The 13,343-nt window shown below is 37.0% G+C and overlaps 1 protein-coding gene across 1 annotated transcript in view; it reads left to right on the forward strand.

The window, feature by feature from the left end:
• LOC107585524 (O-acetyl-ADP-ribose deacetylase MACROD2-like) overlaps window positions 1-13,343 on the forward strand; it is a 570,464-nt gene that overhangs the window by 8,031 nt on the left and 549,090 nt on the right. The window contains exons 3-4 of the mRNA XM_016272570.1: window positions 3,784-3,885; window positions 9,141-9,242. Coding sequence (XP_016128056.1) covers window positions 3,784-3,885; window positions 9,141-9,242 — 204 coding nt within the window. The remainder of the gene's footprint in view (window positions 1-3,783; window positions 3,886-9,140; window positions 9,243-13,343) is intronic.

Raw genomic sequence — 13,343 nt, forward strand, 5'->3', positions numbered from 1 at the left:
ATAAATTTTGTTGATACTGATTTCATTTGCTTGGTAACAGCCCAGATGCAAGAATTTGACTCAAAAGATGGTGCACACTTTTAGAAAAAATGGCTTAAAGGTAAAAATGCCCATAAAACTTGTTGGAAATGATTACTTTCTATCACTGCTGTGAACTGACCAAACAGAATATGAAGAATATCAAAAAATTCTGGAGTCAGCTGTTAGCACAATTAAAGATAAGATATCAGCACAATAACACACACTAGCAAAATATTGTCTAATTATCGTTATCGATAAAATCCCAGAAAATTATCGAGATATAATTTTTTGGCAATATCGCACACCCCTAATTTATGTTATTTAATTGATATAAATACTGTTTTTGTTAGTTTTTCCTGTTTTTTGTTTCTCAAACACGATCAGTTTTACCAGGGATGAGCAATGAGCAAAATAATGCAGCACATTAAATTGCCAACGCAAAATAAATAACTGTCTATAAAAAGAAAAACATTACGTCTAAATTAACTCATATAAATCAAACATTTAGAGCAGCAGTCATATTTGTCCATATAAAAAATGCACTGAATATGCGTTCTGTGTGAATGGCTTGGTTTCGGGTTTAACCTAATCAAGATCTTCTACGCATTGAGCTACTATATTTCTCTAATATTTTGAATGAATAATGCAGCAACTGCGTGTCTTGTGGGCTAGACTTATAAAACATTAAAATGCAACAACGTCCCTTACATCATCATCACCGCATCTCGTGCTCCACTAATGACGCTCCCAGACGCACACCTAACATTTGATTGTACTATTTTTGCATTAAAGTGCAAATGTTTTTTAAATTCGACTAATGTTCAATTATTTTTTTTAAATTCACAATCTCCTCGTCACAGGCAGGCACAGCACTCAGTGCAGCATGTGTTCGTGTTTGTGTGTGCGGTCTGCGTCACATATAGCACGTGCCTATATCGTGCGCTATATCAAACATTTTTTCTATCGTTATCGAAGAGGGTGTACCGTTGATAAATATCGATACCGTTTTATCGCCCAGGCCTACCCTGAACCATCTTTTAAGCTAATAGCCTTTCTTGGTTTGGTTTTCATTGGTGAGATGCTAGTGTTCTCATATTATTTAAAGATACAATTTCTACTCTATTGTCACAAAACGGAATTGCATTAATTTTGAATGTTTTAAAATGGTTTTCCTAAATGCTTCCTCTGTCTGCTGTTGGTTAGTTTAAACCTATATTTTCAGTTCAGTCCCATTTCCTTCTGGTTGGGATGCTCAATAGAGAATGTTTTATGGTAAATTATGTGTTGTGGCACTCTATTGATGGAAATCAACCTACAAATGCTGATCAGAGTTATACTCTGAGCTCAGTTTAACATATGTATAGCATGTTTAAATCCATTCAGCAGAATTCTGTTACTTTTAGTCCAAAATCAGCTTGGAAAATGTGAATGAATCATCAGATTCTGTGTGGGCCTATTTCCGCTAAGTACCGTCTTAGTTAAAAGATGATTTGAAGAAGAAAAACATCTTGCTTAAAATCCTCAGGCCATTTTCATCTATAGTACTACAGTGTGAGGATGTCAGAAATGCTAAATGGAACATTTCTGCTGCCTTGGATGAGATTTGTTCCTCGCACATCTTGCGCTTGCTCCACCAAATGGCTATATCCTGTGCCAGCAGGCCTGGAGATGAACTGACAGGAGCTGAACGCTGTTCACATTAGGACAGTTTGTAGGATGTGCTATAGGCAATAATTCAAATGTGTAATGAACACTGCTTATTTTAGCTTGCAAATGTTCATGTGATTTTTGCATATCATTCTGTTGCATGCCTATGGCATCAAATAGAGCTGACCGACTAGCCAGTGCCAGCAGTTTGAGGCCTGATGGTTTGGACGTTCTATTCATTGGACTACTATCTGTTCTGTTAACCCATATGCACAGTGTTACATGCCAGCGCTTTAACCAACCAGATCTGATTTCATTGGTTTCTGCTTTCTCAGCATTCTGGGAGCTGGTACAAAGCTATTTGAATGGCAACTGTTATTTGTAGATAGGGTTGCAAAGGGGCAGAAAATATCTGCAAACTTTTTTTTTTCCAAAAAATTGTATAAACTCCCAGTCAAATGTTTGGACACGCTTGCTCATTTATATATATATATGTGTTTTAAAGAAGTCTCTTCTGTTCATCAACGCTGCATTTATTTGATCAAAAATACAGAAAAAACTGTAATATTGTCAAATATTATTACCATTTAAAATAATAGTTTTCTATTTTAATGTACTTTTAAAGGTGACATGAAAATCTGACTTTTCAAGGTTTTAAGTGCTATAATCAGGTCCCCGGTGCATCTACCAACTAAGGAAATGTGAAAAAGATTAACCCAGTAACTTTGTTTTGGTAAGCCTTTTTCTGCAAGCGTCTGAAAAAAACGAGCGCGTCTGATTTCGCTCCCTTGGTGACGTGGCAAAGGGATCTCATTATAATATCATGTCCCTTAATCTGTAAATTTGCACCCATGGCGCCGTCATTTGATTTCGCAAGCGACAACGGTGTACCAGTTCTAATGCCATGGCGAAAGTTTGAGCAAAACATGCTAACTGTTCTGTCTTTGGCTGCACAGACGAGCACAAAACACTATTTAGAGTCCCAGCCTCAGAGGAGACAACAGAGCAGTGGATTTATTGATTTATTTAATGTATATTGCTGCTGCCACACAGATCTAAAATAAACATGCAATTTATTTCTCAGCTGTTTACCTTCACAGACATAACCGATTGTTTTTGTAACTCATGTGTGTTTTTAAAGTAAACTTGTATGTGAATGAGAACTTAGTTTAGTACTCAGATGCCGTGACAGCTGCTTTCTGTCCGTGTGCTTCGGATGTGTGCGCTCAGAAAACCGTATATCAGATGTTTAAACTAATATGGTTTAAAACGCATGATTTCAGCGCGATAAACATGATGATCAGAATCAAAACAGTTGCTTTTTAGCAGGTCCGAGCTGTAATGGTACAGCTCTATTCTGGAAAAGGGGGCGGGGAGCAGCAGCTCATTTGCATTTAAAGAGACTGGCCCGAAAAACAGCGTGTTTCTGCATCCACTCAAAATAGACATTTTCAAAATTATATAATAAATGATCTGTGGAGTATTTTGAGCTGAAAATTCACAGGCACATTCTAGGGACACCAGAGACTTATATTACATATTGTAAAAAGGGGCATAATATGTCTCCTTTAAAATATAATTTATTTCTGCGATGCAAAGCTGATTTTTCATCATTACTCCGGTCTTCAGTGTCACATGATCCTTCAGAAATCATTCTAATATGCTGATTTATTATCAATGTTGGAAACCGTTGTGCTGCTTAATATTTTGTTTTGGAACCTGTGATCCTTTTTTCAGGATTATTTGAGGAATAAAGTAAAAAATTTATTCAAAATAGAAATCTTTTCTAGCAATATAAGCCTTTATTAAAACTTTTTATCAATTTAACACATCCTTGCTGAATAAAAGCATTAATTTCTTTAAAAAAAAGAAAACAATTCTGACCCCACACCTTTGAATGGTAGTGAATACTGTATATTGTTACAATATACTTTTATTTTGAATAAATGCTGTTCTTTTTTACTTTTCATTCATTAAAGAATATGGTGAAGCTGAATTTTGTAGGACCTTTGATGAACTTGTATCTTTCTAATCAATACAGAGAGTCAACATGCAATATTAGCTGAAATGGTAGCTTTTCCATAAATTAATCTTTACTCTATCTTTACCATACAGCTACTGAGGAAGAAGAACAAAAGCCTTTCTCCTTGACTGACAAAGTGTCTCTGTACAAAGGTGACATTACCATCCTGGAGCTGGATGCCATAGTGAATGCTGGTGAGTTTGCGGTTTCTGATCAGTTGCAGTTTTAAAGCTAAATGACCTTAGCAAGGCAATTAGTGCACAAGTGTGGCACTGTGATTTTCATGTTTTTTTTTTTAATGCTATGTGTTCATTTTTACTTATACTCCTGCTGGATGTTTTGTATAGTCTAGGATCCGCTTTGCATTTGTTGTGCTTGCCTGACCTCTGGTGTCTGTAAATGGCACAGGCATGACTATTTTTTCCCCTTGTTTATTCTGATGCATTTTACATGACAGATGAGATTTCTGCGTATGTATATTTATGTCTTTGCAGTGTGTTTTCTCTCCACCGTCCATTTTGCTGTTTATTTTTTGTTTTGATATGCCGTGAATGTTCTTTCACAGGGATGATTCTATTCCTATTCAGAATGAAACGAGATGCCAAGGAACAAACTTGTAAAATGGTTTCTTTTTCTTTTGTTTACAGAGTGAAATGGTATTATCTGTCTCACTGGCTTGTTGATTGTCTTGTCATGTTGCAGTGATAATTATTGCCTCTTTAGTGTGGGGGCTGTTTTAAATATGTTTGTTCTGAAGCAAAAGCAGTGGTTTTATTGTAGACATTCTGCAATAACTGGGTTCCACTGTGGTGAGAGCAGACAGATAACACTGTCATGGTTTACCTCAAGTCATGGAAACCTGGCAAGAAAGAGAGAAAATTGTGGTAACCCGATGCAAGTACTCAGTTAAGCATTTAGTATATATTGTGTGGGAGATTGTCGTTGATTAGACATGTTCTTGATTCAAGATGTTTATCTCAGTGTCATTCATTGAAAGGAATTGTTTAACATTCCTGCCACAGAGAGGGATTGCAGTTCATGTCCGAAATGTTTGACAAAAGCATCCGTGAAATGTGATCTTTGCTGGACCATTGATTCCAACAAATGGAAACTCTTAACAGCTGTGTTGTGCTCCGCTTACAGCAACTACAAAAATGTGTTTCGTGAATGATTGAGGTTTTTTGTTTATCTCAACGTAGTTCAGGCATTATGCGGCCTAATTGAAGTAACAATGCCTGCGAGCTTTGGGATATTTAGGCTAATTTAAACCTTCTGTTGAGTTTACTGCTGTTCTGTGAGCCGTGAACCTTGCAAACTAGTAGAATCATTATCGCTTGTCTGAGTTTCACATTTCCGTAATGTGTATTTACTCTCGCATACTAGGTTATTTCTAGTTTCCTTAGTGTGATGTAGGGCTGCAGGCTGATATAGCAAAATATGATGTATGATTTTCAGTAAACAATAAATGTATATTTTAATGCATGTTTATTTATTTGATAGGGACGATGCATGTTAATGAACATTTGTAGTAATACAGAATGTAAACAAGCCGGATTATAGCAACATTTCTAATTTACATCCGCAGTCCCTAGGCAGGTACACACAAGGACACAGACTCATATACACATACAACAGTCCATTTTATTACTCATTTGTTACGTATATAGATATATATTCAGTTTCATGCACACATATGACTTGCCTGTTGGAACAGTACTTTTAAAGTTAAGCTTTTTTTTTTTTTTACCTAATGTCAATATGACTGTGCATCATTCAGGCTGTAGGCTGTCTTATGAAGCTATAAGGCAACTCAATAATTCATATTAACAGAGAAAGAAGAAAAACAGATAAAAAAAACCTTTTTCCTTTGCAGTGTAAAGTTTTTGTTTACTAGACAGCTTCCCCTCTGAAACTTTCTGCAAGGTTGCTGTAAGGTCAGTCAACATAGAAAACAGGAAATAAGAGAACAGGCTGAATGGGACACTGGTCTAATCTCGGTGTCTGATGTAATCATACAGATGTGAAACTGGAGTAGTAAGCAAAATGAATCAAAATGAATCACGTGTTCGATTGCAGTGTGGTTGAGCTTCTCTCAGTGCTTATTTCAACAAGTTTGTTGGCACATTCTTCCCATCATTTGTTGCATAAAAATAATGTGAAACCATTTCGTAGGGTTTGTGGCATTGAATTAGGAAAGTAATTGGTTTAAAGGCTTTAGAGTATGAGGGAGATGACTTATCATGCAGACGGGTGGCTGTTCATCCATCAAAAGCCAGCGGCTCAGGCCAGGAAAGTAATCGCGTTATTGCAACAGTGCTCTGGACTGATTCTTAAAGCCCCATTTGCTCCAGTGTTTTTGCGTTTAGATTCCTGGAATGATGTTTCCATCTCAAAGCTACAATATGGTGATAAGAACAATCAGAAAGCATCTCTGTGATTGCGGGGAACTGTCCGTTTCCAGTAGTTCTGCTGAAAATGTTTACAGCATTGTGCTCTTAGGGAAAAAAAAAAACAGTTGCTGATGTTAAACATGCTATGAATTTTTGTAATCATAAAAGTGTTTTATTCTGCTCAGCGGATTTAGATTCAATTCAAGTCCTCCTCAAATTTAGTTTGAATATCTAATTTCACTCAGAAATATGTCAGGTTACATAACAAAATGGCTTGTAAATACTTTAATCCAACTAACTATTGCATTAGACTGGAAAAGTGAGATCTGGGATGAATTGAGCTAATTGTGTGGCAGACGTTTTGCCTGTTTTGTCCCCACTGTAAGTCTCAACACCATCCTGTGTCCTTCCCCTCTGAACAGTCATTGGCTGTGTCCAAAATCACATACCTTCTGTGAAGGTTACTTGTTTTGAGTAAGAAATTATGTCCATTTGCAACCGTTAAAGAAGTTTATTCTACATAGTGTGAATGTGTGTAGTCTAAATGTAATCTGGACATACTACATTGGCCATGTTGTTATTGTCATGTGTAGGGCTGTGCAATTAAGCGCATGCGATTGTCATGCGCATCTCGTCAGTAAAGCCGGTTCCGTGATTAGTAGTAAATCTCCATCACCTGCTTTCAGATGGAGCGGCATTTACTACACAGAGCCATAGTTCACTGGCAATATCGGCGATAATGAAAGCGATTTTGCCTAATTGTCAGTGAACTACGACTCTGTGTAGCAAATGCTGCTAATTGCACAGCCCCAGTCATGTGACCTACCAACATCAGTTGTGTCTCTTCGCTGCCATTTACAACTCCTTTCCTGTGGCCTCATGGGATACCAAAGGATGCACACTTCATAATCTTGGTGGAAGTAGCAGGCCATTCGGATACCCTATGCATACTGTGTTATGAATACTGTAAGTTTGGACATGCTACTCTTCTAACATACTATTTTTCACTTACTATATAGTAGGGAATTTTGAATGCAGCCATTCTCTAGAAGAAACAGGTGGATGAAGGAACGACTCTTCCAATCCCTCCGAGATTTCATAAATCTAGTGGGCAGTTGTAATAGTTGCCAATTTCTTCCTTGAGGAGGAGAATTGCATCATCTAATGGATTTGGTTTGTTTTTGAGCATCTTACATGTTAGAAGAAAGACAACCACCCTCCCCAAAAAACTCCCAGCTGACTCAGACTCCACTTTCCCCCACATATATCTATCATCATAATCTGACTGTTTTTTTCTCCTTCTCAGCGTGTTGGTTTATAGGTAATCACAGTTATTTTCTTGAATTTAGAAATCCAACGCACCTCAATGAGACTAATTTCCGTTGTCCTCACGCATTCAACAGCCTTCTATCTGTCTCCTGGCCCTCACAGAAAAAAAACAATGTCTTAAAAAATCCAAGAAAGGAGTGAAACTGACTGATTATCATGGTTCTTCTCCTAATCATGCAGAGAGGTTGACGCAAGAGCCGTGTAACGAATCAGCTCATGGGAAATATGAATAATTAACCATAATTAGTTATAGTTAATTATGAATATTTTAGATCCGCTGTAGATATTTAGTTGACCTCACAGGGTCAACTGTCTTGTCAATTCTAAGAACATTAATTTCCTGGTTAAAGGAAATAACTTTATTACTGTACAATTCTACAAAGCTTGTAGCGTAAATCTGCATGATTAGTGACTCCGGTTATGAGCAAACAATGAACACGTCAAGTGTGATACAAGTAAGGTTTTATTAACTACATAAACACTTAAACTAGTCTAACATACTACATAAACACATAAACTGGTCTAACATACACATACACACACACACACACAGTTCTGTCTTTGGCTGCACAGACGAGCACAAAACACTATTTAGAGTCCCAGCCTCAGAGGAGACAACAGAGCAGTGGATTTATTGATTTATTTAATGTATATTGCTGCTGCCACACAGATCTAAAATAAACATGCAATTTATTTCTCAGCTGTTTACCTTCACAGACATAACCGATTGTTTTTGTAACTCATGTGTGTTTTTAAAGTAAACTTGTATGTGAATGAGAACTTAGTTTAGTACTCAGATGCCGTGACAGCTGCTTTCTGTCCGTGTGCTTCGGATGTGTGCGCTCAGAAAACCGTATATCAGATGTTTAAACTAATATGGTTTAAAACGCATGATTTCAGCGCGATAAACATGATGATCAGAATCAAAACAGTTGCTTTTTAGCAGGTCCGAGCTGTAATGGTACAGCTCTATTCTGGAAAAGGGGGCGGGGAGCAGCAGCTCATTTGCATTTAAAGAGACTGGCCCGAAAAACAGCGTGTTTCTGCATCCACTCAAAATAGACATTTTCAAAATTATATAATAAATGATCTGTGGAGTATTTTGAGCTGAAACTTCAGACACATTATGGGGACACCAGAGACTTATATTACATATGGTAAAAAGGGGCATAATATGTCTCCTTTAAAATATAATTTATTTCTGCGATGCAAAGCTGATTTTTCATCATTACTCCGGTCTTCAGTGTCACATGATCCTTCAGAAATCATTCTAATATGCTGATTTATTATCAATGTTGGAAACCGTTGTGCTGCTTAATATTTTGTTTTGGAACCTGTGATCCTTTTTTCAGGATTATTTGAGGAATAAAGTAAAAAATTTATTCAAAATAGAAATCTTTTCTAGCAATATAAGCCTTTATTAAAACTTTTTATCAATTTAACACATCCTTGCTGAATAAAAGCATTAATTTCTTTAAAAAAAAGAAAACAATTCTGACCCCACACCTTTGAATGGTAGTGAATACTGTATATTGTTACAATATACTTTTATTTTGAATAAATGCTGTTCTTTTTTACTTTTCATTCATTAAAGAATATGGTGAAGCTGAATTTTGTAGGACCTTTGATGAACTTGTATCTTTCTAATCAATACAGAGAGTCAACATGCAATATTAGCTGAAATGGTAGCTTTTCCATAAATTAATCTTTACTCTATCTTTACCATACAGCTACTGAGGAAGAAGAACAAAAGCCTTTCTCCTTGACTGACAAAGTGTCTCTGTACAAAGGTGACATTACCATCCTGGAGCTGGATGCCATAGTGAATGCTGGTGAGTTTGCGGTTTCTGATCAGTTGCAGTTTTAAAGCTAAATGACCTTAGCAAGGCAATTAGTGCACAAGTGTGGCACTGTGATTTTCATGTTTTTTTTTTTAATGCTATGTGTTAATTTTTACTTATACTCCTGCTGGATGTTTTGTATAGTCTAGGATCCGCTTTGCATTTGTTGTGCTTGCCTGACCTCTGGTGTCTGTAAATGGCACAGGCATGACTATTTTTTCCCCTTGTTTATTCTGATGCATTTTACATGACAGATGAGATTTCTGCGTATGTATATTTATGTCTTTGCAGTGTGTTTTCTCTCCACCGTCCATTTTGCTGTTTATTTTTTGTTTTGATATGCCGTGAATGTTCTTTCACAGGGATGATTCTATTCCTATTCAGAATGAAACGAGATGCCAAGGAACAAACTTGTAAAATGGTTTCTTTTTCTTTTGTTTACAGAGTGAAATGGTATTATCTGTCTCACTGGCTTGTTGATTGTCTTGTCATGTTGCAGTGATAATTATTGCCTCTTTAGTGTGGGGGCTGTTTTAAATATGTTTGTTCTGAAGCAAAAGCAGTGGTTTTATTGTAGACATTCTGCAATAACTGGGTTCCACTGTGGTGAGAGCAGACAGATAACACTGTCATGGTTTACCTCAAGTCATGGAAACCTGGCAAGAAAGAGAGAAAATTGTGGTAACCCGATGCAAGTACTCAGTTAAGCATTTAGTATATATTGTGTGGGAGATTGTCGTTGATTAGACATGTTCTTGATTCAAGATGTTTATCTCAGTGTCATTCATTGAAAGGAATTGTTTAACATTCCTGCCACAGAGAGGGATTGCAGTTCATGTCCGAAATGTTTGACAAAAGCATCCGTGAAATGTGATCTTTGCTGGACCATTGATTCCAACAAATGGAAACTCTTAACAGCTGTGTTGTGCTCCGCTTACAGCAACTACAAAAATGTGTTTCGTGAATGATTGAGGTTTTTTGTTTATCTCAACGTAGTTCAGGCATTATGCGGCCTAATTGAAGTAACAATGCCTGCGAGCTTTGGGATATTTAGGCTAATTTAAACCTTCTGTTGAGTTTACTGCTGTTCTGTGAGCCGTGAACCTTGCAAACTAGTAGAATCATTATCGCTTGTCTGAGTTTCACATTTCCGTAATGTGTATTTACTCTCGCATACTAGGTTATTTCTAGTTTCCTTAGTGTGATGTAGGGCTGCAGGCTGATATAGCAAAATATGATGTATGATTTTCAGTAAACAATAAATGTATATTTTAATGCATGTTTATTTATTTGATAGGGACGATGCATGTTAATGAACATTTGTAGTAATACAGAATGTAAACAAGCCGGATTATAGCAACATTTCTAATTTACATCCGCAGTCCCTAGGCAGGTACACACAAGGACACAGACTCATATACACATACAACAGTCCATTTTATTACTCATTTGTTACGTATATAGATATATATTCAGTTTCATGCACACATATGACTTGCCTGTTGGAACAGTACTTTTAAAGTTAAGCTTTTTTTTTTTTTTACCTAATGTCAATATGACTGTCCATCATTCAGGCTGTAGGCTGTCTTATGAAGCTATAAGGCAACTCAATAATTCATATTAACAGAGAAAGAAGAAAAACAGATAAAAAAAACCTTTTTCCTTTGCAGTGTAAAGTTTTTGTTTACTAGACAGCTTCCCCTCTGAAACTTTCTGCAAGGTTGCTGTAAGGTCAGTCAACATAGAAAACAGGAAATAAGAGAACAGGCTGAATGGGACACTGGTCTAATCTCGGTGTCTGATGTAATCATACAGATGTGAAACTGGAGTAGTAAGCAAAATGAATCAAAATGAATCACGTGTTCGATTGCAGTGTGGTTGAGCTTCTCTCAGTGCTTATTTCAACAAGTTTGTTGGCACATTCTTCCCATCATTTGTTGCATAAAAATAATGTGAAACCATTTCGTAGGGTTTGTGGCATTGAATTAGGAAAGTAATTGGTTTAAAGGCTTTAGAGTATGAGGGAGATGACTTATCATGCAGACGGGTGGCTGTTCATCCATCAAAAGCCAGCGGCTCAGGCCAGGAAAGTAATCGCGTTATTGCAACAGTGCTCTGGACTGATTCTTAAAGCCCCATTTGCTCCAGTGTTTTTGCGTTTAGATTCCTGGAATGATGTTTCCATCTCAAAGCTACAATATGGTGATAAGAACAATCAGAAAGCATCTCTGTGATTGCGGGGAACTGTCCGTTTCCAGTAGTTCTGCTGAAAATGTTTACAGCATTGTGCTCTTAGGGAAAAAAAAAACAGTTGCTGATGTTAAACATGCTATGAATTTTTGTAATCATAAAAGTGTTTTATTCTGCTCAGCGGATTTAGATTCAATTCAAGTCCTCCTCAAATTTAGTTTGAATATCTAATTTCACTCAGAAATATGTCAGGTTACATAACAAAATGGCTTGTAAATACTTTAATCCAACTAACTATTGCATTAGACTGGAAAAGTGAGATCTGGGATGAATTGAGCTAATTGTGTGGCAGACGTTTTGCCTGTTTTGTCCCCACTGTAAGTCTCAACACCATCCTGTGTCCTTCCCCTCTGAACAGTCATTGCCTGTGTCCAAAATCACATACCTTCTGTGAAGGTTACTTGTTTTGAGTAAGAAATTATGTCCATTTGCAACCGTTAAAGAAGTTTATTCTACATAGTGTGAATGTGTGTAGTCTAAATGTAATCTGGACATACTACATTGGCCATGTTGTTATTGTCATGTGTAGGGCTGTGCAATTAAGCGCATGCGATTGTCATGCGCATCTCGTCAGTAAAGCCGGTTCCGTGATTAGTAGTAAATCTCCATCACCTGCTTTCAGATGGAGCGGCATTTACTACACAGAGCCATAGTTCACTGGCAATATCGGCGATAATGAAAGCGATTTTGCCTAATTGTCAGTGAACTACGACTCTGTGTAGCAAATGCTGCTAATTGCACAGCCCCAGTCATGTGACCTACCAACATCAGTTGTGTCTCTTCGCTGCCATTTACAACTCCTTTCCTGTGGCCTCATGGGATACCAAAGGATGCACACTTCATAATCTTGGTGGAAGTAGCAGGCCATTCGGATACCCTATGCATACTGTGTTATGAATACTGTAAGTTTGGACATGCTACTCTTCTAACATACTATTTTTCACTTACTATATAGTAGGGAATTTTGAATGCAGCCATTCTCTAGAAGAAACAGGTGGATGAAGGAACGACTCTTCCAATCCCTCCGAGATTTCATAAATCTAGTGGGCAGTTGTAATAGTTGCCAATTTCTTCCTTGAGGAGGAGAATTGCATCATCTAATGGATTTGGTTTGTTTTTGAGCATCTTACATGTTAGAAGAAAGACAACCACCCTCCCCAAAAAACTCCCAGCTGACTCAGACTCCACTTTCCCCCACATATATCTATCATCATAATCTGACTGTTTTTTTCTCCTTCTCAGCGTGTTGGTTTATAGGTAATCACAGTTATTTTCTTGAATTTAGAAATCCAACGCACCTCAATGAGACTAATTTCCGTTGTCCTCACGCATTCAACAGCCTTCTATCTGTCTCCTGGCCCTCACAGAAAAAAAACAATGTCTTAAAAAATCCAAGAAAGGAGTGAAACTGACTGATTATCATGGTTCTTCTCCTAATCATGCAGAGAGGTTGACGCAAGAGCCGTGTAACGAATCAGCTCATGGGAAATATGAATAATTAACCATAATTAGTTATAGTTAATTATGAATATTTTAGATCCGCTGTAGATATTTAGTTGACCTCACAGGGTCAACTTTCTTGTCAATTCTAAGAACATTAATTTCCTGGTTAAAGGAAATAACTTTATTACTGTACAATTCTACAAAGCTTGTAGCGTAAATCTGCATGATTAGTGACTCCGGTTATGAGCAAACAATGAACACGTCAAGTGTGATACAAGTAAGGTTTTATTAACTACATAAACACTTAAACTAGTCCAACAAACTACATAAACTGGTCTAACATACACATACACGCATACAGTTGGTATAGGAAAGGGTTAAAGTTTAACTCCGTACAGA

Source organism: Sinocyclocheilus grahami, unplaced genomic scaffold, assembly GCF_001515645.1.
Source record: "Sinocyclocheilus grahami isolate Dianchi unplaced genomic scaffold, SAMN03320097.WGS_v1.1 scaffold71.1, whole genome shotgun sequence".
NCBI lineage: Eukaryota > Metazoa > Chordata > Actinopteri > Cypriniformes > Cyprinidae > Sinocyclocheilus > Sinocyclocheilus grahami.